Source organism: Aquila chrysaetos, chromosome 7 (assembly GCF_900496995.4).
Source record: "Aquila chrysaetos chrysaetos chromosome 7, bAquChr1.4, whole genome shotgun sequence".
Lineage (NCBI taxonomy): Eukaryota > Metazoa > Chordata > Aves > Accipitriformes > Accipitridae > Aquila > Aquila chrysaetos.
In genome coordinates this window covers 3,979,993-4,007,790 of record NC_044010.1, presented here as the reverse complement: position 1 = coordinate 4,007,790, position 27,798 = coordinate 3,979,993, and the positions used below count along the sequence as shown (strand labels likewise).

The window sequence follows — 27,798 nt, the reverse complement described above, 5'->3', positions numbered from 1 at the left end:
GGCCCTGCGGGCGCCTGCGCCCTTCCCGGAGCTGGAGGCGGGGAAGAAGCGCGGTGTTTGCCGGTGCCTGACAGGCTGCCCCGCCATGTCTCGCTTCTTCCAAGCGCTTCGCCGCGCCGCCAGCGCCCGGGTGGCGGGTCCGGGAGTGGAGGAGGCGGACATTTACCGATGGGGTCTGACAGGTTAGCGGGCTGCCGCCGGTAGCCGGTCAGGCTCCGGGCTACCCGGGGGAAGGGGGTAGTGAGGGAGCGGTAACGCGCGTCGGGGACGGGAGGCGGCTTGTTGTGAGAGGATGGCGGGAGGCGGCTTGTTGTGAGAGGATGGCGGGAGGCGGTTTGCTGTGAGAGGATGGCGGGAGGCGGCTTGTTGTGAGAGGATGGCGGGAGGCGGCTTGTTGTGAGAGGATGGCGGGAGGCGGCTTGTTGTGAGAGGATGGCGGGAGGCGGCTTGTTGTGAGAGGATGGCGGGAGGCGGCTTGTTGTGAGAGGATGGCGGGAGGCGGCTTGTTGTGAGAGGATGGCGGGAGGCGGTTTGCTGTGAGAGGATGGCGGGAGGCGGCTTGTTGTGAGAGGATGGCGGGAGGCGGCGGAGGGGCCCTGCGGCTGCCCGGTGCTGTGCAGCTGTAATGGGCTGGGTTCCGTGTTAACAACCCCCAGGTCTGAAATAAATAAAGGTGTAAATAAGGGTGGCTCCCGGGCCTGTAAAAGCGGGCTACAGCTGCCGCAAACAGCGGTAATTGCTCGCTGCTCTGTGTAAATCTTCCCTGGCTGCTTCAGTCACGCTCTACCTCAGCTTTGCGGTGAGGTGGGTGGTTAAGGCCAGGGGCTCGCTCCCTGAGCCCTGCTTTTCCCGCTCCCGTGTCTCTGCACAGCCTTAGACAGCCCTGTGCTGCAGGAACAGATCAACGGGGCAACGTTCATTCCCCTCAAAGTGGGTCGACGTTGAGCGTGAATGCTTTAAAGCGCTTTCCACTGCCTGAAGGGTGGATGCTAAAGGGGAGTGCCTGGGCTATCCAGCCTGCTCCTGTGTTTTCCTTAGCTGTGGGGAGCCCACATTTCAATCCCTGTGCTGGTTTGGGGTTTCTGTTTCCCGAGGGCTGGTGAGTTACTTCACACGCTCAGTGTGCGCACTTCCCCGGGGAGGAGAGGGCAGCAATGGTGTAACGCTATTAACAATACACAGCATTTGATTCTGGGTATGAGGAAAGATCTTAAGAACTCCTACTTGGCTTGTTTTGTAATTGTTTTGATATATTGTGCCCCATAATAAGGATTGCAATGGTGGTAGTAGCTACAGTGACCTGCACTTGAGGTCTGTCCTAGCTGAAGCATAGGAAAGCTGCAAAACATCTTGCTGAGAAATTATTATTATACAATAGTAGAGCGTTACAGGCATTTTCAGTAGCCTAAAGTGCATCCCTAGATGTAGTACTTACGTATTTTTTAAAAGTGGCTGGAGCTGAAAATCAAGCCATCTTTTAGGAATGCAAAGTAGTGGCTTAATTATTGGATTAGGTTTCTTGTACAGGCCTTTGTAATGAGTCGGGGCATTTTTTGTGTGTACGCGTTCCTGAATATGGTTTAATTTAACGGACTTGCTATAGCACTGGTGTCTCTGCTCTCCAGCCGGGTAAACCAACTTCTGCTGAAAACTGGTGTGCTTTTCCTGTAAGGCAGATGCTTGGGAAGGCCTGTTCTGGGCAGGACCTGTTTCTGGTGGCTTCAAGCTATAACTGTGTATAGAGTGTATTGAATGATTGTGTAAATGTAACAAAGTGCTTTTATTCCCAGGCATCCAGCTTCGCCCTTATCAAATAGAAGGTGTAAACTGGCTGGTGCAATGCTATGAAGTCCAGCATGGCTGTATCCTGGGTGATGAGATGGGTCTTGGGAAGACTTGTCAGGTGTGTCATCTTCTTCTGGAAAATGATCTTTACCTACCTGTGTTTTTTAGCCCAGCGTTTCTGCAGAAGAAAAAAGAAACAACACCCTAATGTTTGGTCAGTTAAGCAGCCCCTTTCTGAAGTCCATGCTCAAAAGAGAGAGCTCATTGTTTCTTTCATTCCTTAATCACTTAAAACAACTGTTAAGTTTTGAGTAACACTCTAAAAAGGTTTCAGGGTTTTGTAAAAAGATGAGTGGTCATGTTATACAGACACCTTAACGCATAATTCATAGTGCGCAGAGTTGAAGGCACAGCACACAGCCAGTACAGAGAGGATGATGTTGTTTTGATGCACCTGCAGCAAGATGATTTTTGAGTTTGTCAACACATGGATTAAAATTTACAGGTGTAAATTTTTCAGAGGTTTTTTTTTTTGTTAAGTTTTTCGTAGGTTTCAGTTTTGTTGGAAAATGACTGTGTTTTGGTTCAGTGGGTGGTATTCAATGGGTCTTAAATAACAAACTGGTAGTTTTAGAAAGTGATGTATGGTAGATTTTTTTTATGACTGTGGGAGAAAGGTCTTTGGAAAGGGGCTCCAGATATCGAGGTCATGTTTTGGGATCTAAACTTTTTTGTCATTGATGGTGGATCTCATTTGATATTCTGTTAGCTCTGCTTTGTGCTAGAGAACCTGTGGGAACTAGGTACAAAGCTCAACAAGGAGACAGTTTATGTAGGTTCAGGCTATTGGGTTGAACCCTTTCCTTGTTATCAAAAAATTTATTTTCTTTGCTTTCTAGACTATTTCTCTACTTCTTTATTTGGCAAAAAAAATAACAAACAAAGAGAGATTTCTCATACTTTGTCCTCTGTCCGTTCTGAGCAACTGGAAGGAGGAACTGGAGAGGTAAGTTTCAAGTTGTCTGGCTCATCATATTCTTGCACAGCAAGTTACAAAGATTCTCTTCAAATGTGCTCAGTCCAACCGTTTTCTTCCTTTCAAAAGGAAAAAAGTAAAAAAGGAAGCTACTAAACCAACAAATCAATGCAAACTATACCGTTAATGCATAGTCTTTACAATGCTGTGGTATACATTAATTCATCCAACTTGCATTGGCTGACTTTCAGTCCAAATGCCCCCATTAGCTCCTTGCTTTTTATTGATTTGTAACCCTCCATGCTCAGCCTCTCTTAGGCAAAATCTGCTGAAGACAACCAGGATTCTGTATGATGAAAGGTAAGACCCAAGTTGAATAGTATCTTTCTCGGCATGCTCACATATGCATGCAAAATACATTACATCTGTGCATGCAAGCCGTCGTCACTGGGGTGCAATGACTGTGCTGATGGCACATTTGCTATGCCCGGAATATGTACATTTTTAAACTGGAGCCCAAAGATTCCTTTTAAGAGGGAGAGCAGAAAGTTAAAGATTAGAACAGAAGCCTGTCTGTGTGGCTGTCAGGCAATGCTGTCTCTCAGCATCTGAAGTCATCCAGGTTACGTTCTGAACTGAGCTGGCCTGATTTGGATACACTTGCAGTTGGAATAGTTGGGGGAAAGTGCATTCCTTCATAGATCAGCAGTGAACAGCTATCCAGGAGGAACATTAGGCAAATATCAGTGGTGGGATTAAATGAGGAAGAATTTTATGGTCCCAACTCTTCCTCCATGGAACTGGTTTTATCTGCTTTTTGACTAAGAGGATAGATTTTTGAGGCCCTGACTTGGACCTGTTTGCTGCAGACATTGTTTGCCTTTATTTTAGCATGATTTAGGCCAGTTCTTTAGTCCCAACTGGGCAAACTGTATTCATTCACCTGCTTCTAATGAGCTTTTTCAGTTCAGAATAGCAGATGGGCTATGAGACTGGTTTTCAATCATCTGCTTTGGACTTTGAGACCTAGGAGAACACAGTTTATTTGGGACTTGTCCAAACCAGAACCGGCAGCTGAGGTGCCAACCTGAGATGCAAATTAATCAGGAAGGGGTTAGATTCAAAAGCTGAGATCCAACCACATCTCCCAGGAGGGTAGGGTGTTTGGATAGGAGATTCTCATTATCTGTGCAGTAGCTATGTTTGATAATGGGGTCCAGGGTCATAAACATATGAAAGACTTAGCTTGGCTCACTGTTTTTGCTCTGTCTTTCTCCTGACAACAGGTTTGCTCCAGGTCTTTCCTTTGTGACATACATAGGCAACAAGGAGGAGCGACCCAAACTGCAGCAGAACCTGAAAGAGCAGTCTCACTTCCACGCGCTCCTGACAACGTATGAGGTACATGATGTCTTTGTGACTTGAAAGGAGGGCTCAAGTTTTTCCTCACCTTTTCCATTCCTCTGTGCTGCCCAGCTCATGCCTTGTCCTCCATAGTCATCTCTGACCTTCTTCAGTGATTTTCTACTCTGTAACCCATTTCACCAACTTACCTAAGTTGCTGCAGTTTTTGTGTCCCTAAGATAAGCTACTTTAACTCCAGCCTTACTGCATAGCTCTATCGCACCTTGAGTAAAGAAAACAGACACATCCATCCCTAACTAATGCTAATGGTATCTGCATTGTCTTTGTATGGTGCCTTACAGACCTTTAACATTTAACAGAAGTGTACGCACATGTGACGTTTATTAAGATTCTATTAATCAGGCAACGCAAGAACACTTAGAAAGAGTTTGCCTTTTTTGTGCCCTCTTCAGCGTGCCCTCCTCAGACAACTCATTTCTGGACTGCAAAATGGTGAGGTTCCTGTTACAATTGATAGGACTTTGGGCTGAATCTGATCAGAGCTCACCTAAGAAGGTCCTGTCCTGCTCTAAATGGAATCAACCAGAAAGGGATGCTTCCTTGGTTCACTGCTTTGGACTTCGCATGATCTGATGCTTAATTATCTGGAGTGGGGAAAAAGCCCTTATTTTTCTCTTATGAGTCAGTCCCACTTGGGTGTTACTTCATATCGGCACTTTGCTTTTATTTTAACAATCTCTTGACAAACACACCAACTTGAAATTAGATGTAAAGCACTGCTTACAGCTACTGGTGGTTCCCCCCCCACCCCCCCCATCTCCCTTTCCCTTTGCCCTTTTGCATTCCTTCTCTTCAAGTATTTCACTGTCTCCTGCTGGGAGCTGTGTGACCTGTGCTGACCACTCTGAACCTGCATCTTGTTCCGTGTTGCACAAGTAGGAATGGGTAGCAGTGAAAACCCTTGTCTTGATTGTGATAAATGGAGGTGCTCATACTGAAACAAGACGAAGAAAGTGATCAACTCTATCGAGATACTCACTTACCTAGTATTTTTCTTGTCTCTGTTGCTTTTGGGGATAAAATTCTGTGTTAGGGATTTCTTGAGTGACCTGATTTCTCTTCCTCTTTGAATCTGAAGTTGGGCAAACAATGTTTGCACTTTAGGATATTAGCAAGTCATTGTAATAGCTTAGATTATCCACTGAAGCATGTGTTTGCTTAGAGTCAAAAAGATTGTGATGCTTGTGCTGGTTTTGGCTGGCATAGAGTTAAATTTCTTCACAGTAGCTAGTATAGGGCTATGTTTTGGATTTGTGCTGGAAATAGTGTTGATAATACAGGGATGTTTTCCTTATTGCTGAGCAGTGCTTACACAGGTGCTTCTCACACCACCCACCAGTGAGGAGGCTGGGGGTACACAAGAAGTTGGGAGGGGACACAGCTGGGACAGCTGACCCTAACTGACCAGAGGGATATTCCAGACCATATGACATCAAGCTCAGCAATAAAACTAGGGGGAAGTTGGGAGGGGAGGAGCTGCTGCTCGGGAACTGGCTGGGCATCGGTAGGTTGGTGGTGAGCAATTTTTTTCATTTGTATCACTTGTCTTTCTTGGGTTTTATTTCTCTGTACTGTAGTCCAAAGCATAGCCCCATGCTAGCTGCTAGGAAGAAAATTAATTCTGTCCCAGCCAAAACCAGCACATTCTCTCTTTGTTATTTTCTGTTTCATTACAATTTTTTTTTTAATTCCAATTATTAGACTGGTTTTATCTCAACCCACAAGTTTTCTCGCTTTTACCCTTCCAATCTCTTTGTCCATCCTGCTGAGAGGGGGGAGTGAGCAAGCAGCTGTGTAGCACTTAGTTGCCAGGAGGGGTTAAACCACAACATGCTGAAGGCGCATGGTGTTTCATACTGAAAGAGAAGGATATGAACAAACTTTAGAGGTGAAGAGCGTTTATGGTGTCTGTAAATTTCCATTAATTCTCTGAGGTTTTACTGCTTGTGCTTTGCCAGAGAAAAGTTAAAAAGTAGGATCACAACAGCTTGTGGTTACAGTAACTGTCATGTTACTTTCCTCAGGTAGTAAGTGGCTTCATGCCACTCTGCTCCATTCCACCATAGTTTGCAAGTAGACAAAAAGATGCTCTGTTTCTTAACTGGTGTATTTACTTGTCATAAATCATGGTTCCTTTTCTTTCGTTGCAGATTTGTCTGAAAGATGCAACATTTCTAAAATTGTGAGTCTGGTTTTAATTTTTTCAAATTTGATTCTGCACGTCTGTCAGTGATTTCTTAATTGTATATTTGTATGTGTGTGAGATCCCATGCTTGTTTCACAAGAGCCAAGGATGTTCTTTGCTTGTGATTAGAGCTTTGCCTTTACCAACTTTCAGTGAAGAATCTTTAAGGTCAGCTAATACGTATGTGAACTTCCTCCAAGGACAGTTTTCAAGCCAGTTAACTCAAAATAATATGATACATAGTGACTTACAGCAGTACACTAAATATCAATCCAGAAGCCTGATAGTTAGAACAGAGATCTTCAAGAGCTTCAGATTATAAAGGTGAATTTGCTGAAATTGACCTGCATTATACTATGGTGATCCTGTGCTATTACCATCTCCTAAAGTTTATTGCCTCTTGCCACCAGTCAGAACTGTAGAGGGCTTCTGGAGCATTATGCTTTCTAGCAAGACTGATTATACAGGTGAAATTCAGCCTGTAGGAAGTACTGTAATGTTCATGCAGGATTTTACAGAAGCCTACACTTGAAATGGGGAGGAATTTTCATATTTTTTAGTAATAGTGCCAATGCCTTGCAATAGTGGTAAGTGCTTTGACAAATGCTGGGGGCAGCCAGCTATCATGAATGGCTGAGGATCTTTGCAGGAGCAGAAACCCAGTGGCCTCAGTGGTGCAATTTTGGATCTCCCAGAACTAGTCAGGCCTCCTATGGGCACCCTGTTGTCTTTCAGGAAAGCACCTGTCCTTGGTCGCTGCTGGAAATAGCAGGTTTTGCTGGATGAATGCATCATGGTAGAAGCCAGGCCTAACAACAGGTAGCTGTAGCCATACCGTCCTTACAGTTCCACATCATGTCCTGCTCTGCTGCATATGATTCTGCTTATTTTGCAGTTTAGCCCTGGTACATAGTACCCAGGGAGAGCAAGTAACTAGCCCTGGTATGACAGAAATGTCAGCTCCAGTGTAGTTTCCTACTTCTAAGGCTAGCACATAACATCAGAGCCATGTCAATCAAGTTTGGTTGTTTTTGCCCTCTAGTCTTCCTTCTGAAAAAAGTGGTTGCTAATCATTTGTACCTTGTCCTGTGTAGGAGCACTTGAAGCACTTTGTAAAGGTGGGTCACAGTTATCAGATGTCCCTCCAACACCACTCCTTACGAGCAGTGTGACAGCACAGATGAGTTGAGCAAGAGCCCCGCTCTAATGTAATGCATGAGAGATCAGACTCTGCTCTGTGCATGAGCTTCTGCAATGCTTCACGCTGCAGCGTCCCCTCTGCATTTCAGCTGCTGAGCCTGTAGAATAAGTATAATGGTATTTGACTGTCCTGGCAATGGAGAACCACTCTTAAATAGCAGAGGGGAATCAAGGCAAACAAAAAGGCTGTGGGGAGAATGTAGGTCACTGTGATTCCAGCCCTTGTATTCCACTGGGAAGAGAAGTGTGTGGGTAAGAAAAGCTGGAGGGTCATGCTTTCCCTCCCTTGCCTACTGATCAGCCAGACTTAACTGTGTGGAAATCACTCTGGGATGTGGGAGTTGAAACCCTAGTGATAAGCAGGCACAAAGACTGAGGTTGAAAAGATCTGGAGTTTGTATTAAGCCTAGTGGATCTACTAGATCACCACTGATTCTGCAGCCTGCTTGAGCTAAGCCTACTGCATATAGCTGTACGAACCCAGAGTAAGTTGAAGCTCCTGTGTTGGGTGATTTACAAAAGACTTGTAATCACTCTGCCATCACTACCTAATGATAGTTGGGTTTTTGCACAGATGCTAGGGCCTAGTTTCATGTCTCTTTTTCCAAATCATAGACCTTGAATGTTTGACTAACTTGTGCTTATGTCATTTTCCCCATAGTAATGGGGGAGGAGAGAAAAGCAACAAATTGAAGTGAATTTACTTACTTTTGATTTCAGAAAAACTCATCCAGGCTATAGTTAAGAAGCTGTGTTGGCTCTTGAAAACCAGTACCTGTGAATTCCTCCCACCCTGCTCGTGATGTTTGCTTGTTGTTCATGGGGTGGGACCATCTCAAGTTCAGCCAAGCAGAGCCACCATTTATTTCAGTCTTTTTGTATTTATAAGAATGAATTGTCAGCCCCTATCTGAAGATGCTGTTTTGTGTTTGTTCAGCTTTAACTGGGCTGCCTTGGTTGTAGATGAAGCTCACAGACTGAAAAACCAAAGTTCTCTGCTTTACAAGACACTTTCTGAGGTAAAATAACTCATCTGTCTTCTGGAGTCTCAAGGCTTTTTCCTCTTCAATATAGCATACAGATTCTCTGTTTGTTCCTCTGAGTAGTTATCAGGCTCTGGGCCACAACCAGTTTCCATCAGAGTTTGTGAACAGGTTCCCATATTTAGTGGCAGACAGATAAAGGCCTATCTTGTTGGCTTTGCATGGAGGTGGACAGTATTTGGAGCTTATCTCTCATTCTGAACTCATGTTCATGGGACCTCAAGTCATGAACTTCTGACTTCCATTGTCCCATTTAAGGGAGCCACCCTTGTTTATTGAAATTAGTAGAATCGCTCCAGCTTCCAAAGCACCCTGCCAGAGTACAATGAATGCCTGAGTGAAGGCTGCGCTTCTTGTCATGGCAGTGAAACATGGGCATTAGGTGTGGGTTGGCATCAGCAACAATGAGCTACAGTACCTTGGAAAATAGTTTTTTTATTAAATTCCTGAAAGTCTTATATCTTCTGAACATATTGTCCATGATGTCTGTATCTCAGTAGCTTTGGCTGTAGTCACAAAGAAATAGGCATGATTTACCTTAGCTCTCCTTCTAACATATTTTCTATTACCAAAGTTGAGAGAAGACTTGTATTTTTTCAAAGGCAACCATATTCCCCAAGTCTCTTTACAAGGATTGCTGTAAGCAACTTGGACCAGATAATGTTGCTGTGTTTGTCAGTTAGCCAGCAAATAGAAATGGAACATAGGCTTTTGCAGTTTCATTTCACTGTCCTTTTCTGACAGCATTTTCCAGTCATGTCTCATTACCTAACACTGAGTATGCAGTATTGGACCATAGAGTGCATGGATCTGACAATTTTAATAGTGGTGGTTTTGCATTTTGTTCTTATTTTGCTTACACTGGTGCCGTCCTAGTCAGTTTGGTGGAGCTGTTTGACTGCCACACCATGCCTTATGTTGGATGGTTTGGGCAGACATTTGCAGCATTCTGCAGGCAGTTCTGTGCCAGCTGTCATCTTTAAGTTAAGCTTAGGAGGGGTGTGGGCGGAGTTACATATTAAGTAACTTTTCATTCCAGATATTTTCTCCTACTAATTTTGTTTTGTTGCTGGTTCTTTCAGTTTTCAGTAGGCTTCAGCCTGCTACTCACAGGCACTCCAATCCAGAACAGCCTTCAGGAACTGTACTCCTTACTCAGCCTTATTGAGCCTGACATCTTTCCTAGGGAACAAGTGAAAGAGTTTGTTGAGTATTACCAAGCGATCGAAAAGGAGAGTGAGCCAGGTCAGTAATAAGCAATGTTGTACTTGAATCAGAACCAGCTGTTATCTTGACTAGGAAGCAGAAATGTTGTGTCCCCTTTATTTGCCTTTTTTTTTTTTTTAATGCTGACTAGCTTTAAAACAAAGCCACTAAAAGTAATGATTACTTACCTTAATGTAGCTCTTATGTATTTAAAGTATGCAGCTGTGTTTTGGTTTTTCTGTAAAATTGGGCTTGAATCGTTCCACTAATAGATGTAAAGTTCCTTATACATTTATTTTGAAAGTATAGTTTTGAAGGTACTGTATAAATTCCTTACATTTAATGCAGTAATTTGCTCTTTTTTTCCCCTGCCTCTGCGTAGCCAAGGAATTGCACAATCTTCTGCAGCCATTTTTGCTTCGAAGAGTCAAGTCTGAGGTGGCTGCAGAGCTGCCAAAGAAGGTGGAAGTGGTTCTGTACCATGGAATGTCAGCTCTGCAAAGGAAGTACTACAAGGCCATTTTGATGAAAGATCTAGGTAACTGAGGGGTTTGAACCCTATCAGCTAATTTTAAAACCAAAATTAATTCCTTTTGTAAATTCATGCTCTGTTGTGAAGGAGAAGATACTTTGGTCTGCAGAATATGCATAGAACGAACATGCCAAATTCAGTGCTTTGGGCTGCTTGATTTGTGATTTTTAGCTTGTGATAACATAAGAGACATATGAATCTAGAGCTGAGCTTTTGCAGAGCTGGGGACAGTCAGCTTCAGGATTCAGCTTTGGGCCAGCCTATAATTAAAAATACTTATTATCAAGTAAGTCCGCTCCTATTCCATGTTTTTGTATTCAGACAAAAGAGTAGTACAGGAAATTTTGGATCTGTGGATTTTTGCAAATTTTCCGATAGTAGTACAGATGCCATACAAGAAATTTAAATGTACTGGATGTAGATATGAGTTTCTTGGGAAAACACAGGGCCATATAGACAATGCATCCACAGACTCTTACTGTTATAGCTCACTCCTTGTCACTTCACGTATGAACTAACTGTAACAAAGCATTCTGAGGTATGAGAGAGAAAGTATTTGGTTCTCTCTCAAATCCTCCTTTTCTATCGAGGCGTGCCACATCATATGGCTTGCCAGTGCTTATGTGTTGTAGGGCAAGTAAAACTGGGGGGATGGAGACCTTTTCTTCTAGGGCTAATGCCTGGTGCATCAAGGAGCCAATGGCACTTTGCATGCACATCACCAGGCAGGCTGAACCTTCTTCTTCTAAAGTCAGCATATGTGTACATATCTTCTTTTCCTCCTCACAACAGTGCAACCCTTCTTAACTTCCTGGTTGCCCGGTAGATCTTGACTCTGCTGCATTACTGTTTTTTGTTGGAAAATTCAAATGAACTGCACCAAATTTCTTTCACTATTTTTGATGATTTCTAGATCTATAATTCACTTTTAGAAAAATGACAGTGACTCTTTCCAGGGAGTCCAGAAAGTTTCAGGGAATTTGACAAGGCAGAGTAGTTTTCATCAGGGTCTTTTTCTAAAGGCTTGTCCAAAAACTGTGAGGGAAACTGTTTGGTCCATGAAAACAGATGTGTTACTCTTGAGATGGAAATTCAAATGCAGATGTGATATGCAGAGAGAGATACTCCAGTGCTGAAGCACTGCAGAGCAGTGCTTGGTGCCCAGGCATTCCTAGTCACACGCATTGATGGAGCATGGGCTTTCCTGCTCAGATCCCTTTCTGTGCTCTTTGTTCCAGATGCATTTGAAAGTGAAACAGGAAGGAAGGTTACACTTCAGAATGTCCTAATTCAGCTTCGGAAGTGTGTTGCCCACCCATACCTTTTCAATGGTAAGGAAGCACTCCTCTCTCTTGAAATAGAAATAAGTTTCTTGTTTTACACAATGGTTTTTTATTATTGCTTGGCAGTGTAATACTTAGAAGCAGCAAGTAATAAACAATGTTGTACTTGAATCAGAACCAGCTGTGAGTTTCTGACCAGTTCCAACTTATGACAGCTCATCAATAATGAGGAATAAAGTAGGGGACTGTGTGAAGTCTGAGTTTCTTACTGCAGCTCTCCACTTGCTTTCTCATCAATGCATCTACTCTCACCTAAACAATGAAATAACAATGCTTTATGAACTACTGAGGGTGTTCTTTAGAGACAGAGAAGGACCATCACTTCTCAAGCAAGCATCATGGGGATCTGCTTGGCGATAGTTGGCAGTGCAGACACACTAAGGTTGACCACTGTTGTTGAGTTGTTACTTGCATGGTATTAGGTCTGCTTCTGAAACTCCTTTCTGTTCTAGGTGTTGAGCCAGAACCGTTTGAGATTGGAGACCATATTGTTGAAGCCAGCGGCAAGCTGTGTTTGTTGGATAAACTCCTTTCATTCTTGTATGCTGGGTATGTCATGTTGGGGTGAAGAAGATAGGGGAGGGTTGACATAGGCAGACGAGGTAAACTGGGAGGTCAAACTACCTTATTTAGCCATAGATTGAACAGATATTCATCACAACGCAAGCACTGCCCTATTTGTTGCACATTACTGACTATCTGAAAGAAGTCATTTCAGTATAAGGAGCTGCATTAGAGATGGTAGAGGAACCTCAAGGATTTTTGTAGCTTCCCTTTAAACATTTCTCAAAACATTTCATTAACTCTCTCACATGTTCTCATATTTGGGAACCTGGGAGAATAACCATCTGACATGGTATTCAGCATATCTGGTTTAACTGTGGGTTTCCTGAGAGTAGCCTCCAATGCATCAGTTTTGTTCCTTTGTGCTACCATGCCTGTGTTAGCCTGGGAGGCAGAATGCATAGCAAATGTGAAAAAGAAATTTGACTGGACCAAAAACCAAGAAGAAGCTGAAACTTTAGCTTTGGGAATGGCATTCAGAACTCCTGGTGCTGGGCTCTGGTGACTTCAGAACCTGGAACCAAAGGATCTTGGATATTCACTTCCAGCTCTCAGATGAGAGGCAAATGAAACTGCGGTTTACATTCTTATGCAGTATGTGAAGCAGTGCCTCCTGCATGATGCAAATTCAACCTTCTCTCTTAATTGGGCTACGATTTCCCTTTGACTACTTCCAAAGGACAGAGCTTCAACAGACCTTTGGAAGTTCTGATATGGTTGTGGAGGTCTTTGTCCTTCTGCTGTGTAGCACCTTGTGAGTGGGTGTCTCTCCCTTGAATGCCTTTGCCACAGGAGCAGCCCTGTGCAAATTCTGGACTTGAAAACGCCTGTGTTCTGCTCTACAGCGAAGTCTGATTTAAACAGAGCACTGAGGCCTAGAGCTGGGAGGGAGGAGAGTTGATTTCTCACTTATACGTGATTGTAGGCAGAGTTTGATCTCTGAGGATCATTTGCTGGAGGAGAAAATGCTCCACTGTCACAGAGATGCTGATACTACATTTTCCCAGCATTTAAGATGCTTTGTAGTGTGTGATTTGAGAGCAGTCTGGTGTGGTAGGTCACGTGGTGAGGAAGATGTCGTGATGCTAGGTTGAGCTGAGGAACCTTTTAGACAGGCTGCTTTGGATCCTCGCCAGGCTGCATCCAGCCAGCAGTGGAGCTGTGCCAGAGCCTTGTTACGTCTCTGCGACTCTAGGCATGGCAGCTGATGATGGCAGATGAGGCTGACTGCTTGCATCTGGATGTGGGGCTGAAAATGTGGTGAGGGAATGGGCCATGGCACTAGCGTACAGAGCTGATGAGGCCTTGCTATGTAACAGTGACTGGTTAAGCTATTGTAACCCCTCTACCACTCTGTGAAATGCTGTCACAGTATGTTGAGGCTCTTGGTGTCTCATGTTCTTCTTCCAGTGGCCACCGTGTCTTGCTGTTTTCTCAGATGACTCAACTGCTTGATATCCTGCAAGACTACATGGACTATAGAGGTATGCTCTGTATGCTTTGGCAGCAGAGGGCTTATCCTAATGATCTCTGCCATATATTGTTCCTCTGATTTGGTTGATCTGCCTGGGATGGAGAAGGGACTGTGATGAGGACTTATTGCTTCTTAGTAGCTAGAAACCATATTCTTGCAGTGGTGCTGTGAGTTGGAAGGTCTTGAGTTCAGTTCTTTGCTGTGTTACCACCTGCCTGAAATGAGCTGGCACTTAAATGTTCTTCAAAGTAGTTTCAGCTTTGGTTCCTCAATAAAATGGAGCTAAACAGATGGCAAGGTAGCAATGTTTCATTATATACCTGTGTTCAATTATGTACCGGAGTGCAGAAGTAATAGCACTGAAGGCAATAGACTTGCTCTAGATTCAGTTTGTCCAGCACAAACCGCAAATTGGGCCGCATTCATACCAGTAGATTAATTTTTGATTAAAAAAGTTGTTGGCAGTGGGGCCCCAACATGTCTGCGAGGACAGGTTGGATCAGACCATTTTTGGCAAGGTTACCAAAGTGTTCTTGGGACACTTTCTTTTGTTTCAATCCACATGGCTCCATGCCTATGTAGGATTTCCCATGAAAGAGGCTTTTGTTTGGTGTTTATGGTTTTGGACAACTAATAACGCAGGATAAAGCCAAATGTAGGGCCATATCCCATACTGCTTGCTCACAGGAAAGCACACATTGAAGGCTGTGGGAGTTTGCATAAGGAGGATCCAATGGTTGTTGGCCTGTTTTGTGGGGCCAACAGCCAGCACAGCATAGTCTGAAATGGAACTGTGTGCTAATGTTCTTTTGCTTTGGCTCTGAATTTTCCTGTTGTGTTTCCAAGCAGTAAATTAAATGCTAAGAGTCTCTGCTTCAGACTTAGCTAAATTACCCTTTGCCAACAGTCAATCTGGAAGTCAGGGTCACTATTTCAGTTCATACGAGGTTTAACTGGGAAAGAATGAAGGAGTTGAAGGCAATAAAATGAGAATCAGGGCGGGAGGATTTGGCATAAAAAGATTCAGGACAGCAGTGAGACAACAGAGAATGAGGTAAGAAGGTAAGAGCATAGGCAGAATTTCAGAAACATACATGTTGCTTGTTTGAAAAGGCTACAGTTACGAGCGGCTGGACGGTTCTGTTAGGGGTGAAGAGAGACACCTTGCCATTAAGAACTTTGGTCAACAGCCCATCTTCATCTTCCTGCTGAGCACCAGAGCAGGTAAGTAAGGAAAGGTGAGACAAACAACCCGTCTTGCTTCTTTTGCTCGCTCTGGCAAGATTTCAGGGAGTTCTGAATCCTGCAGAGCCTGTTCATGTGGGGGATTTTTGAGGGAGACAAGACACATCCTGAACTTGGGTCTCTCAGCTAGGATATCTGGTTTCTGTGCTTTCCTTTTGGCAGCTGATGTTAAGATGCTTTTCATATTGCAGCCACCTGAGTTACTTTTTTTTTTTTTTTTTTTTTTTTTAAATTGCAAGTCCCATAATGCCTGTTCCTGTATCAGGTTGAGCTTAAGGAATCTCACTAGCATCTTATTTCTGCAAGGACCAGACTTTAGGCAGGAACAGACTTCCTTTAAGTAAGCTGGTGGAATTGCTTCTCAAGTTTGCTGAACATGGACATGCTCTCTAGCTGGCAGACACACTCAAATGAGAGCCTTTTACTGTCTGAGACTGCAGAGAACACCATGGGACTGCCATCTGTGCTTCTTCCCCTCTTAGTTCCTCAGGCAGATCTGTGTCTTCCACACAGTTTCAAACTTCCCTGTCTCTCTATTCAAACAAGCACAGAGGCAGGCTTGTCTCCAGAGGAGGGATCCACACTGCTTGATCTCAAGCATCAAACTTGAACTAAGTTTTCCTTTGGGCTTCTGGTCAGACTTTCCTGGATGACCCTGGCTCCAGTGATACTGCAGTGCATTGAGGGGAGTATGCAGAGAGACTGAAGAGAAGCGCCTAATGCTAGATAGTAGGAATAAGTGTGTCTCTTGCCACATTGCCTGAACTCTCCCTGCCCATGTCAGCCATACTTACATTTGTTTTTTACTGCACATTGCTATGTCTGGCCAAAGCATCTTGTATTCAGCTGGGAACGGGTGTGCTAACAGTATTTCCATCAGTGTTAAGGACAGAGATTTTTCAGGTGCATGACTGTCTCCACTTGCAGGGATGTTCTGATTGCTGTGAAGAGGTGCTTGGCATTAGCTGGGAGAAGTGTAAGGCAGCAGGTTCCCTCTTCTTTAACTACAGTGTGTAGTCACAATAGTGGGTATTAAAAAAACCATAATTAACTGTAGGGTTTGGGGGTTTTTTCATTCCATGAGAGCCCAAAATCTAACCTCAAAAACTTTTAAATCATGTAAAAACCTAGGCTCTGGTTATTGTATAGTTGGGCCTAGTGTTTTCCACTGTTTCAGCAGTGTATTTATGTGTTGCTTCTGTGCTGCAGCCAAGTCATGACTTGGGCAGTCCCTTATAGCCTCAGTGAAGCCAGTCCTTGCTGGGTTGATCTGCCTGTCAGCAGAAGAATATGTCTGTGCTCATCAGTCTTGACAACCAGTCCCCTTTGCATTGGTTCACTTACACCCTATATTTTTTTTATTACATTGCCCAGTACATCTTGGGTTTGGGATGTTGCAGAAAGCTAGAAGCTGGAAATGGAAGGCTTACCCATCTTTTTAGATCCTTATGAGACTTAGATTTGGGCTTGAGAGATGGATTGAATTGGATACAGTTGATCAGATCTGACAGAACCTTGCATAACATAAATTTTCCAGCTTCTCCTTTATTTTCTGCTGGTGACTTATTCTGTGACCTTGTTCTTTGTTTGTAGGTGGAGTTGGCATGAACCTGACAGCAGCAGATACAGTTATTTTTACTGATAGTGATTTTAATCCACAAAATGACTTGCAAGCAATAGCACGAGCTCACCGAATTGGGCAGCACAAGTGAGAAATGTTGCTACTTCTGGTTTGATTGCTGACTCTCTTGGTCTCTCAGTATTGCTTTCCCTGCCCATAGGCAATGGAGGGTTAAAGGACAATAGGTGGAAGATCAAAGAAGGAGGGCAGAGAGAATTTTATGTCTTCATTTTTCTGTTGCAGCCTCATACAGTCTTGTCCTTGTCTTGTGTCTAGGGTGGAAGCTTTGTAGATTTGGAGGAGGAGAGGGAATCTGGAGGTTTGCTTGCACTTCTGCAGTGAGCATTTCTTCTGTGTCAGGAAGCAATTGTTATCAGAATTACATTTCTGCTGACTATTTTTGTTGATTTTGTTCTTGCCTTTTTTTCACTACCAAAGGAGTGTGTGAGGGCATAGTGCTCCATGCAAGAAAGCAGCTTTAGTGCACCTCAAAAAAGAAAAATAATAAGATTTTCTTAAACTTTTCAAGGCCTGTCAAAATTATCCGCTTGATTGGGCGAGATACAATTGAAGAAATAATCTACCGAAGAGCTGCTTCTAAGCTTCGGCTGACAAATGCCATTGTAGAAGGGGGTCAGTTTGCTCTGGGAGCACCCAAGCCTCAGGGAGCAGCAGAGTTACAGGTAAAGTAGAGCTATATCCTCAATTTGACTCTAGTAACGTCTTCAGAAACAATCTGGGACATTTCTATATTTATGTCTGATATGAACCTAGCCAAACACTTATGTTTTGGGGGAGTTGTGCATTGACACGTCAGCTTTTGCATGTCTCAGGAACCAAATGACATCCCAGGTCTAGACAAGATCTGAAGTTTGAAGACAGGTTTTATGATTTTGAGACTCATCCATTGGTGAAAAAGGGTTTGTTTTCTTGGAGAAGAGGGGAAGGCAGAACCTCTCCTTGTTTTACTTGTTTATTTTTAATTATAACAGGTCTACAGTGGAGACTGACTCATTGTTTCTAGAACTTACCTGTCTTTGTGCTTTTCTCTCACAAAGAGAGCTGATAAGTACTCAGTCAGCTTTTGGTTGCTAGTCTGAAACTCGGTCAGCCTTCTGTTGACCTCTTGGCAAATTGAGTGTCTCAGGAGTCAGGGCATGATTTATAATTCTGACCTGAAAGCTGAGGTTTGTGCTGAGAACTTGGGTTGAAAACCTCAAGCAAAGTGACATTTTGGGGAATATATCCCCTGTATGCAGCTAAACCTGGGAGAAGTTTGGAATTAGTGTATCCTTTCCCCTGCCGCCTCCCTTCCCCGCCCTGTCAGCATGTATCTCAGCAATTGTAGTTTCTATGGGAGAAGTGGAACTGAGCCCATAGGAAATTCCATGCTGATATTTTTCTCCCCATGGATTTTTGTGGTATTTAAGGTTTTGTTTTAAAGGAGTTGGGGGCAAAACCAAGCCTGGTCTTTCTGGCTACGAAGAAAGCTGCTTGAATGCAGTCAGTACAATGCTGTTTTGTCATTTAGCCCTGAAAAAAAATGACTGTTCAAGTCTGGATGAGTTATGTTTGAGGGAGACATGTTGTAGGGGCCTGTCCCATCAGGTGTTGGAAGAACTAAGCATGTTAAAGCATAAGTATTTTGACAGGTAACATTAAGGCTTGCATTTCTTCACTCATATATCCTTTGCATTTAAGCCTGAGTAGCTTGAGACACTGGGATTGGCATGGTATTAGGAGTTATTAATATGGAACTTCCCCTTCTCTTTGTTAAAGCTGAGTGAAATCTTGAAATTTGGCTTGGATAAATTGCTCTCCTCTGAAGGGAGTACTATACAGGATGTGGAGCTAGAAGACATCCTTGGAGAGACAGAAGGAGGGAAGTGGGTCATGGATGTTGTGCTGCCACGCAAAGAAGAGAGTGAAGAGGAGGATACAGAGAGTAAGTTAATAATCTAAATACCTATGAAATACATGACACTTGGGTGCACTTAGAGAAGGCTTCCCAGGCAGGTGTGGTATTTCTCAGGCAACAAGAAGAAAAGTGGACTTGTAATTGAGTGAGTGACTTGGATTTTGTCTGTGGCCTATCCACAGACTTTATTTCCAAGCCTTTATTGGTCTTTTTCTTCTTTTTGTGTCCTTATTTGCCTATTTGTAAGATAATAGTAGCAATACTTTCCCAGTTTAGTGGCTGGGGGGATGAATTCCTTCATGTACTTCCAATATTTTGAGACCTCAGGTGAACTTCATGAGAAAAGGGGAAATGTTCGAATTGCAGATGCTGTTTTTCCCACAGAGAACCATTAAGACAGCTCTACAGTTTTAGACATATAAGGGTAACTTAAGGAAAGACCATGTAGCAGGTGTGTTGTATTTATCTCCAAACAAAAGATTATTGGCCATGAAAATCATAAGTTAAAATGACCTTAAATTCCAAAATGTGAGATAAGAAATGCGGAGTCATGGAGTCTAAGCAACTAGAACAAACCTACTCTGTCTTCAGTACTCTACCTTCCAGTCCACATGTCACACAATTGCGGTTAGTTTTTCATAGCCCCATACTATATGAGAATAAATTCTAAGGATACTTTCCCTCTTCTAGTGTCAAATTCAGTGAGAAAGACTGAATTTCTGTTTTGAGTACACGGTAGTACTTAAATATAGATCTGTGACTGAAGTAGAAATACAGCCCTGCAGGTTAGGTATTGCCTGTCCTGCAGCAGTTGCCAGCAACCAGTAATTATTTGCTGAGAGCTAAAGAGTGGTATTTTCTGTTGGTAACTTAAAGAGGAGCAGCAGTACCACACTGTGTAATAGTTATTGGGAAAATAGCTCACCCGATGAGCAGTAACTCTGGGCTGCCAGAGTTCTGTGCTTTTATTTTGTTTGGGAGCTCAAAAGCGGAAGTTTACTGTCCTTTTACAAAAGTTGCCTGTAACTAGATAGCAAAGCTAAATGGATTCACTGCTGACAGAGATGGAATGACCAAAAAGAACGGTGATGGAGCCACAACATAAAATAGTTAATTGACCAAAATAAGAAGAGAGGTTCTTTGCCAATATGACTTAAATTAAAAGCTTTTGCCTAAGGAAGTTAATCTTGATTCTCTTGTTTCTACATGGTGCTGACACTGGTCATACAAAAAAATGATGAGAGAGAACATCTTTTTCTCTGTGTTACAGAGAAGCCAAATTTCTTTTGATCTCACTGTACATTTTAGGTGTTAGTGGCTTTCAGTTCCTTTTTACACTTTCTAATCATTTTTTAAAGATCACATGTACGTGTATGAAGGCAAAGATTATTCAAAAGAACCCAGCAGAGAAGATAGAAAAGCATTTGATCAGCTTTTGGATCTTCAGAAAGCCTTGACTGAAGAGACCAGTAAGGAAGGGAGAGCTCTCCGGAACAAAGCAAACGTAAGACAAAAGACTTGACAAGGCACATGGTGCTCTTTCATTTGCTTGTGGAGAACAAGGCTGATGGTTTTCTCTCTTTACCTATGGCTTGCAGAAGGCACGTTAAAAGATTTGGATGTCAATGTAGTAAAGTTGGCTCTTGAATGTGAGGGCTTGACAATTCAGCAATTCTGATAACAGAGCAGAGATACAATGTGCAGGGCACTCATATAAATTTAGGTCACAAAACCACATATTACGTGACAATTGGGATCTGATGATTAAGATCTGTGGACAAGTACACAAATGGGAAAGGAGCGTAGGTTAAGGTGGGCACCAGACATGGCTTTAAGATGAGCAATTTGTTTCCATGATACTTCTTTCTTTCTCCAGGCCCTTCTCACAGGCCTCCGGGAACAGTCAACCAGGAGGAAGCACTTGTTGAGCCCAGAGGAGCTGGAGGCTAGGAGAAAGAAGCGTCAAGAAGCAGCAGCAAAGAGAGCAAGGCTCATGGAGGAAAAGGCGGCGGCAAAAGCAGAGGCAGAACACAAGAAAAAGTATGGTTTGTACTGCATCTACTACTTGTAAGCTGATGTCTGTTACACTATACTTTAGAAATGCATGTCTGAGGAAAACAAGTCGTGCTCTGTACCCACTCTGGCAGGTGGGCCTGGGGATGAGGGAAGGAGAAGATGACAAAATGGCTGCAGGCCACCCTCATGAGAGAGTTGACTTCATACATCAGGATGTTCCTCTCTGTGTGCTCAAACTGCATAATGTAGGGATGTGCAGGTGGAAAGATGGCTTGAGCCCCTAGGAAGGGTTCTTTTCCCCTGAATACACTGCCTGACTTCACATCAAATTTAACTCCTAGAGTGTGGCCTGAGTAAGAACCCCATATCTGAATGTACAATGAGCTTTTGGTAGAAGCTCTCTGAAATGTCACAGTTGGCTGCTATGTATTGGTCTGACATCTGTGACTGTCTGGCATGTGTCTCAACTTTCCCCTCCTTGTTTCCCAGATGTTCTTCCTTTTCACTACTATGCTCACTTTTTCCATGCCTGCAATTGGCTTATGACACTGGCATGTGGCTCTTAGTGTCACAGATAACAACTATGGTAAACTTTCTTCCGGTCTAAAATAGGGGAGGGGAGCAGAGGAAATGTAAGTCTGGGTCTCCTGTGTTTCAGTGCAATGATGTAAAACAAGGTGTGTGCCCCCCACCTTTGATTTTTGTTGAACATCATCTTCTCTTGTTTTGTTTCAGGATGGCCTGGTGGGAGGCAAATCATTACACATCTACTTGCCTTCCTTCAGAGGAAAGTGACTCTGAGGAAGAATTTGAGGAGGATGAGGCTGGGCTGAACATGGATTTAGATTACAAAGATGCAGACCTGAACTGTATCAAGTACGTCATGGGAGATGTCACCCACCCCAAAGCAGAAGAGGAGGATGCCATCATTGTCCACTGCCTAGGTGGGACTTAAAACAGTAATGTTGGGGGAGGTGGACAAGGGGGCTGAATTGTCCCTACTAGCTCAATAGTTTCTAATTTCCATCCAGACTGAAATAACTGGGATTTGAGTCTGACTTATTCTTGGGTGGCACAGAGGCAATACAGCCTCTACTCCATTATGTATAAGCCACAGAAGTGCTAGCAGGGTGTACATCAGTCTCTTCATGCCCTCTCTGGATTTATGGGTGAGCCTCTTGAAAGGTGCCTGTATGGCTTGAAATTTTATGCCTGTGGCGAAGTGAGGACAGTTCTGCCTGAGAGCAGGGCCTTTTCTTCATCCCATGGAAGCTGTAGGGATTGAATTGAGATATTGAAAATCTTCTCCCTTATGCAGTCAGCAGAGAGAGACAGGCACTTCCAGAGGCTCAGGACAGAGTTTCTATATCTCAGTGCTCATATCTCAACACTGACAATACAGAGGCTCTAGGCTAGTCTCTAATTTAAGGACCTCTGTTAAGACACTAAAGCTGAGGGAGAGAAATTCACATTACCAAGTTCCTCCTGAATGGGTGTTGGAGCTGCCCTCTGACCAGGGATACAGCAGAATGTTATAATCTGCTTTGGCTTATGTTAAACTCGGCACGAAACCTCATGTTTAAAGTGGAAATACCAACTCAAAGTGAAAGCCCACAAATAACAAACATCTAGTTGTGGGAAGCCCAAGGCACTGGGGACATACTAGGTGCATGCTCTATACACCTATATGCACATATGTGAGGATACCAACAGGTTTATATGCTCAGTGACATGGTTAGTGCTTGTTCGAGCATCCTCGATGGACAGTAAGAAGGAATTCTTCCTGCAGAGTTTTTCAGGGAACTGTGACAAGTTTGTTTTTCTCAAGGGCTGAGGTTTATCCTCTAGGATGGTCCCTTGAGTACTGGCTGACTTCAGTTTGTGTGTGGTTCCCATATCTGTTTTTGATAATCATTCATTGCATTTGTGTGGAGTAGGTCCCTTTCCTGCAGGGGTGGTCTTCAACTTCACTTTCTAAAAAGAGCCTAACTTGTCATTTCATTCTAGATGACTCCGGCCGCTGGGGAAGGGGTGGTTTATTTACAGCTCTGGAGGCTCGTTCTGATCAGCCAAGGAAAATATATGAGATGGCAGGAAAGATGAAAGGTAAGAGATTAAAACTTGACCCTAGGCCAAGATACTTGAAAGAGCTTAAATCCCACTGATGTTGCAGGAGTGAGGTGCCTGGATACCTTGATACTACTCATGGTTTTTTGTCTTTCTCTAGATATGTGTATCCCTAGCTCTGAAAGTAGTGATACAGTGGGTGCTTTGACGTGACTTGTTTGGAGTGTGAGAACTCTGCATAGGGGTTGGTCATTCCAATCCTTGCTGCAAGTCCATAAAAAAAGAAAAAAAACCCCGAACTTGTTCATTATTCACAGGATGTTTTTCACTATATAAGACAGAGCACTGCATCTTCTGTTGAAGTGCTTTTAAGGAGGAAAGTCACCTCAGGTGGTACTCAGCTGAGCCTTTGGTTCCCTCCAAGCACTAACCTTCTCCTGAGCGTGTATTAGCTGTTTTGAGCTACCTGCAGCTGGTGAGGAATGCATGTGTTGCTGTAAGGTGGACCTGTTGGTTTTTCTAATTTCCTGGGAGATGCTTTCTTCTTGTTCCAGTGTCTCTCTTTCCATTTGTGGTCTTTAACTGGGATGTGTGTGTCTGTGTGTCTTGGGGAGGGTAACATCTGTCTTCCTTCCCTGGGCAAAGGGTCTGACTGCTGAAACCATCATGAGGAGATAAAGAAAGCCAAGGGGAATAATACAGAACGTGACAGCGAAATCACTGCTGCATTGACTGCCCGTTGACTCTTCAGGACTGATTTTTTTGGTTTTGTTCTGTTCTTGTTTTCTGGACAGACCTGGAGTTAGGAGGAACCCTGTTATTCCCCATTGATGATAAAAAGTCCAGGAAAAAAGGACAAGACTTGGTGAGAATGAGAAGCTCCTTTTTGTGTTGCTCTGTCCGCATGTTTTTGAAGCTGTGTGAAATGAATGTTATGTCTTTCCCAATAATAATGACACTGAATACTGAACATGGCTAAGTTGCAGTTAAACGTTAGAGAAAAGGAGATCTTTTTCTCATTTATTGAAGCTAATAGTAATGCAGTTTTCCAGCAGCTATCACTCCATCTCTTAGCACTGTATATAGACTCCATTTCATTTTTTTGTGTGTTTTCTCCTTAGCTGGCCTTGATTGTAGCTCAGCACCGGGATCGGTCCAACAACTTGTCTGGCATTAAGCTGTCTGCTTTGGAAAAGGGCCTGAAGAAGATTTATTTAGCAGCCAAGAAAAGGAATGGTAAGTGTCTGTGCAGTAGAACAGTGAGTCATTACATGTGTGATTGCACCTAAAGATGATGACCAATTTCCACCCCTCCTGTACTGTTTTTTCTGAAGTGAAGTAAGAGTGAGATCTCCATGGCAGATATGTTGTGTTCTAAAATATTTCTTCTGTTCTTGTTGGGTAGCTTGAAGTCCTTATCTAGATTGCTTTCTATATGTGTATCTTGTCCTAAAGAGTGTGCACTCTCTGTTCCCTCCTCCTCAGCAACAGTGCATCTTCCACGTATTGGGTATGCAACAAAAGGTTTCAACTGGTATGGTACCGAGCGGCTCATCCGAAAATATTTGGCAACACGGGGTATCCCCACTCTCATGTATCCTTTTGGAGTATGTCTTACTTTGTTCACAATCTTAATATTGAAATGATCCCCTAAATATCTTGGTGAATGCGAAGTGAGGAAGCAAAGCAAGGCACAGGCGCCACAGTCCAGCTAAAAACTTGGTTTCTCTGACTTTGCTGTCATCCAGGTACTCATTCCACAGTGAGGACTTACCATTTTAGGTGATAATGACAGATAAGTGTGATTCAGTATGCCTGTCAGAATTTGTTAGAAGTAGGTGCTAGTCTTCTGTTGACAGCCATCAACTTACCTGTATGTGCCATGTCTGTGGGGGAGATGACTGGAATTGCAGAATAACGGAAGTGACTCAGAAAGCAGCAAAAGTGAGAATGTGAAAAAAGCATTACAATGTTCCAAGCAAGTGATAACCTGCTTCCTTGGCTGAACGTGGTGGAGTTGGTGTGTGTTAGGGCAGGCTCCTGTAACAAAACAGCTCACTGCTCTCACCTTCCAGGAAAGGAAACAGAGGTTTACAAGGAGGCTCTGTTTTGTCACTTCTCTAGGAAGACAGGGATTTGCTATACTGCCACTGTCAGCAATTCTGTGAAACTGAAAACCTGAAACAGAGACAACAGTATTCAGAGCATTCTGCCTCCTTCCTTGGTGAATCTCTTGGTGGACATGTTGTTGTCTGGCATTCCTTGACACTTGACAGTATTTCCTTGACACTTTTTATTAGATACTACTTCCCTAGGAATAAAGGCTTTTCCTCTGCTTCACAACCATATTCATCTTCCATGACAGCCTCAAAGCCATGAAGATGCAGTAATTTTATTGAGAAACATGCGCCAAAATCTTCTCAACATCACGCAGACAGTCTCTATGCATCCCCTTAAGAAGCATGGCTTACACGGCCATTATTCGCCCCTGTATCTCTCTCCCTTTATTGGCCAGAACGTTTACATATTGTCAGTGGCTCTGGAGCGGAATGAGACTGCGTCAGAGTTCAAAGAGTCTTTGGATAAGGATGTTGGCGCAATCCCAGATCTGTTTTGGAGGTGGATAATTAAACTTCCACTGATGGTCAGTTGTTATCGCTTACATTAAGTTATTGCTAGGGCTTGGAATTACAGTATTGTTTGGCCTTATATCCCTCACCCCCCCCCCCCGACGCCCCCCTTCAAATTTCATCCCTTGTCTCAATATAACTCTTTTCAGGCAGCTTTTTAGAGGTTACCTGGGACTTCTGTGTATGTGCCCATATAGACGTCTCAGTGGAAAGGAAGCTGTCAACCGCATGACAACCACATAGTATAAACTGTTTATACTGTTCCAGTTTCCCAGAAGTCCATTTGACTTGCATTTGTTCAAATATAAAATTTAGCCACATAATCACGTGCCTACAATCTAGCAAAATCCTGACCAGTATTCTTGGCAAAGGCATGCAAGGCTGCCAAAATTTGAGACTTTATAAATTACACCTTTCCTTCTCCCACAACTGCTTTTTCATTACACAGTTCTTTGTTGCAGCTGTTGGGCAAAACGAGTACCTTATTGCTATCCAAAAAGCTGTGTGAAAGGTTCCATGACCCTTTTATTCACTTTAAGGAAATCTTAATGCAGAGTTTCTGATGTTGGCTTTGCTCTATTGGAAGCAAACTTTCCTGGTTTTTGCATTGTTGGCACTGTTCGCTTTAGCATATTTTTAGGGTATTTTTAGTACAGCCAGGCAATAGCAGCTCTCCTAATAAGTGTTTTGACTATAGAGACTGTGAGGTGCCAAGCTTAATTCAATTTAAAGTTCAGCTTCCAATAGGAAATCACCCCACAAGCAGTGGAACGTTCGTCTTTATCTAATTGCCAACACACATCTCATTGGCTGCATTTACACGGCCTCTGTAGCACCATCTGGTTACTTAGTAATTTCAGGCCCGATTCTGACATGGCTCGTCAGGTTGACTGGTGTGCTGTGCACTAGAAGAAGGCTTCCTGAGTTGGATATTCTGTCATTCACTCTTAACTCTACCAGAAAACCCCAAGTGATTCATTATCTCCTTTGACCCTGCTGAATCTTAGGTAAGCTAGTGCTGCATAGCACCGCTGTGGGTAAGACCTTGCTTGCTGCTGCTCTCAGGAGCAGCCCCCATGGATTTGCCAAAGGGCTTGCAGGATCAGAGTCTGACTGTGAAGACTTTCTGGGGTGAAAGGTTACCTTGTTTTCCCCGAGTCATGCGAACTGGCACTCTTCCAGCAGGCCGGCTGGTGGCACTGTTAATCAGCTGGAGCAGCACATGTTGCTCTTCAGCCTGCTTTCAGAGAGCAGGGCAGTGATCTCCAGCCTGGAAAAACACTCCATCTCTGCCAGAATTCAAACACCAATTATGCTTTTTTCTTTGCCAGCTTGACTGAACATGTAATTTCAGTCTGCAGATTCAAGGCTCTGTTCCTCCACCTATTCTTTTCCTGTATGTTTATTGCCCTTTAAAAGGTTTCATTCCCAAGTGTTCCAGTGTGTGCAGTCTTTTCCTCAGCTTCACACACACCTATGGCCAAATCCCAGCCCACCTACAGGTTCTTGGCCACCATGCAGTTGCACATGGACAGGATTTGTCTTGCGGCTGAGTTGCCCCAGGATAGGTTGAAGTAGTGCATCTACCACCACTATGCCCAGGTATTCCTATTTGAGGCCTTATGCTTTCCTTTGTTTCTACAAGAAGATGGGGCTCTGCCTCTGTCCTGTGCCCCCCACCCTGCTAGAACTCTGACTGGACTTATAAAGGAGAGGAGGGCATGACTACCTACCTGTTAATATCCATTACCCTCTAAGATAAGGTCCACAGGGGGCTGCAAGGTTCCTGGCACACACGGAGGAAAGGTCATATAGATTCTAGCCCTCTAACTTAGGGGCAAGTCAGACAAAAGATGTTCTCTTTTTCCCTCTGTAGTCCTCTTGGCCTCTGCAGATGAAATCTACCATAATTTTTTTCCTTTAAGTTTAGTTAGGAAATGCTTCTGGAGTGTTTTGTTTTGTTTTTTTTTTTTTTCCTTTTTTAAACAATATTCTTTAAATCTGCTGAACCCAAAGAAAAGTCCTACTTCTATCTGTTTTGAAATGGAAGTGAGATTTCAATTGAATCCTCAACTGTGTTTTGCAGAATCTCAGCCAAGTGAAGTTTTTCTAGTGTTTGCTACCCACCACCATTTCTCTTTATTTGGGCAGAAATCATGTATTTTGGATAATTAATTCCATAAAGGGCTCAGTAGCTTTTATGCAAGTTGCTATGCAAAATAAATGTGTCATGCTGTTTCTTCAGCTGTGCAGTACTACGCATTTTCCCTTTCTAAATAGCAACCACCCCAAAAGGGAAGGAAGGTGTTCTTTTGTAGTCATGTCCCTCTGGCCTCTCTCTTCCTCTAAACAAGATTTTCTGCAGCCTAAGAGCTGAAATGTGGCTCCTTGTGCATATCTGTCATTGTATGTTTACTTAAACTTTAAATGTATGCTGCTAGATTAAGGTCAGTGGGAGACAGAGCGAGATCATGCACAGTTCAGATTGGCTATACAAGCAGTTTCATCAGATAGGACCTATGAAGGGGCATCCAGTCCCAGTGAAAAACTTTCCTCTCCACCCCATGC

General features: G+C 43.4%; 1 protein-coding gene across 1 annotated transcript; it reads left to right on the top strand.

The window, feature by feature from the left end:
- Nucleotides 1-8: 8 nt before the first annotated feature.
- CHD1L (chromodomain helicase DNA binding protein 1 like) lies at nt 9-25,248 on the top strand. The gene is made up of 23 exons (XM_030021035.2): nt 9-182; nt 1,791-1,903; nt 2,685-2,791; nt 4,048-4,162; nt 6,337-6,368; nt 8,509-8,590; nt 9,697-9,859; nt 10,203-10,358; nt 11,591-11,683; nt 12,148-12,244; nt 13,670-13,743; nt 14,847-14,957; nt 16,572-16,686; nt 17,129-17,282; nt 18,379-18,544; nt 19,876-20,021; nt 20,394-20,557; nt 21,269-21,477; nt 22,541-22,639; nt 23,395-23,465; nt 23,722-23,836; nt 24,086-24,194; nt 24,901-25,248. The coding sequence occupies exons 1-23, from the start codon at nt 86-88 to the stop codon at nt 24,977-24,979; spliced, it is 2,667 nt and encodes an 888-aa protein (XP_029876895.1). The 5' UTR covers nt 9-85; the 3' UTR covers nt 24,980-25,248.
- The last annotated feature ends 2,550 nt before the right edge of the window (nt 25,249-27,798 follow it).

Bases quoted from the DNA above. Each gene is read 5' to 3' on its own strand.
- CHD1L (XM_030021035.2), top strand. From the start codon at position 86: ATGTCTCGCTTCTTCCAAGCGCTTCGCCGCGCCGCCAGCGCCCGGGTG. The intron at 1,904-2,684 runs GTGTGTCATCTT...TTTGCTTTCTAG, and splicing joins GTCTTGGGAAGACTTGTCAG to ACTATTTCTCTACTTCTTTA. The intron at 8,591-9,696 runs GTAAAATAACTC...TGGTTCTTTCAG, and splicing joins TTTACAAGACACTTTCTGAG to TTTTCAGTAGGCTTCAGCCT.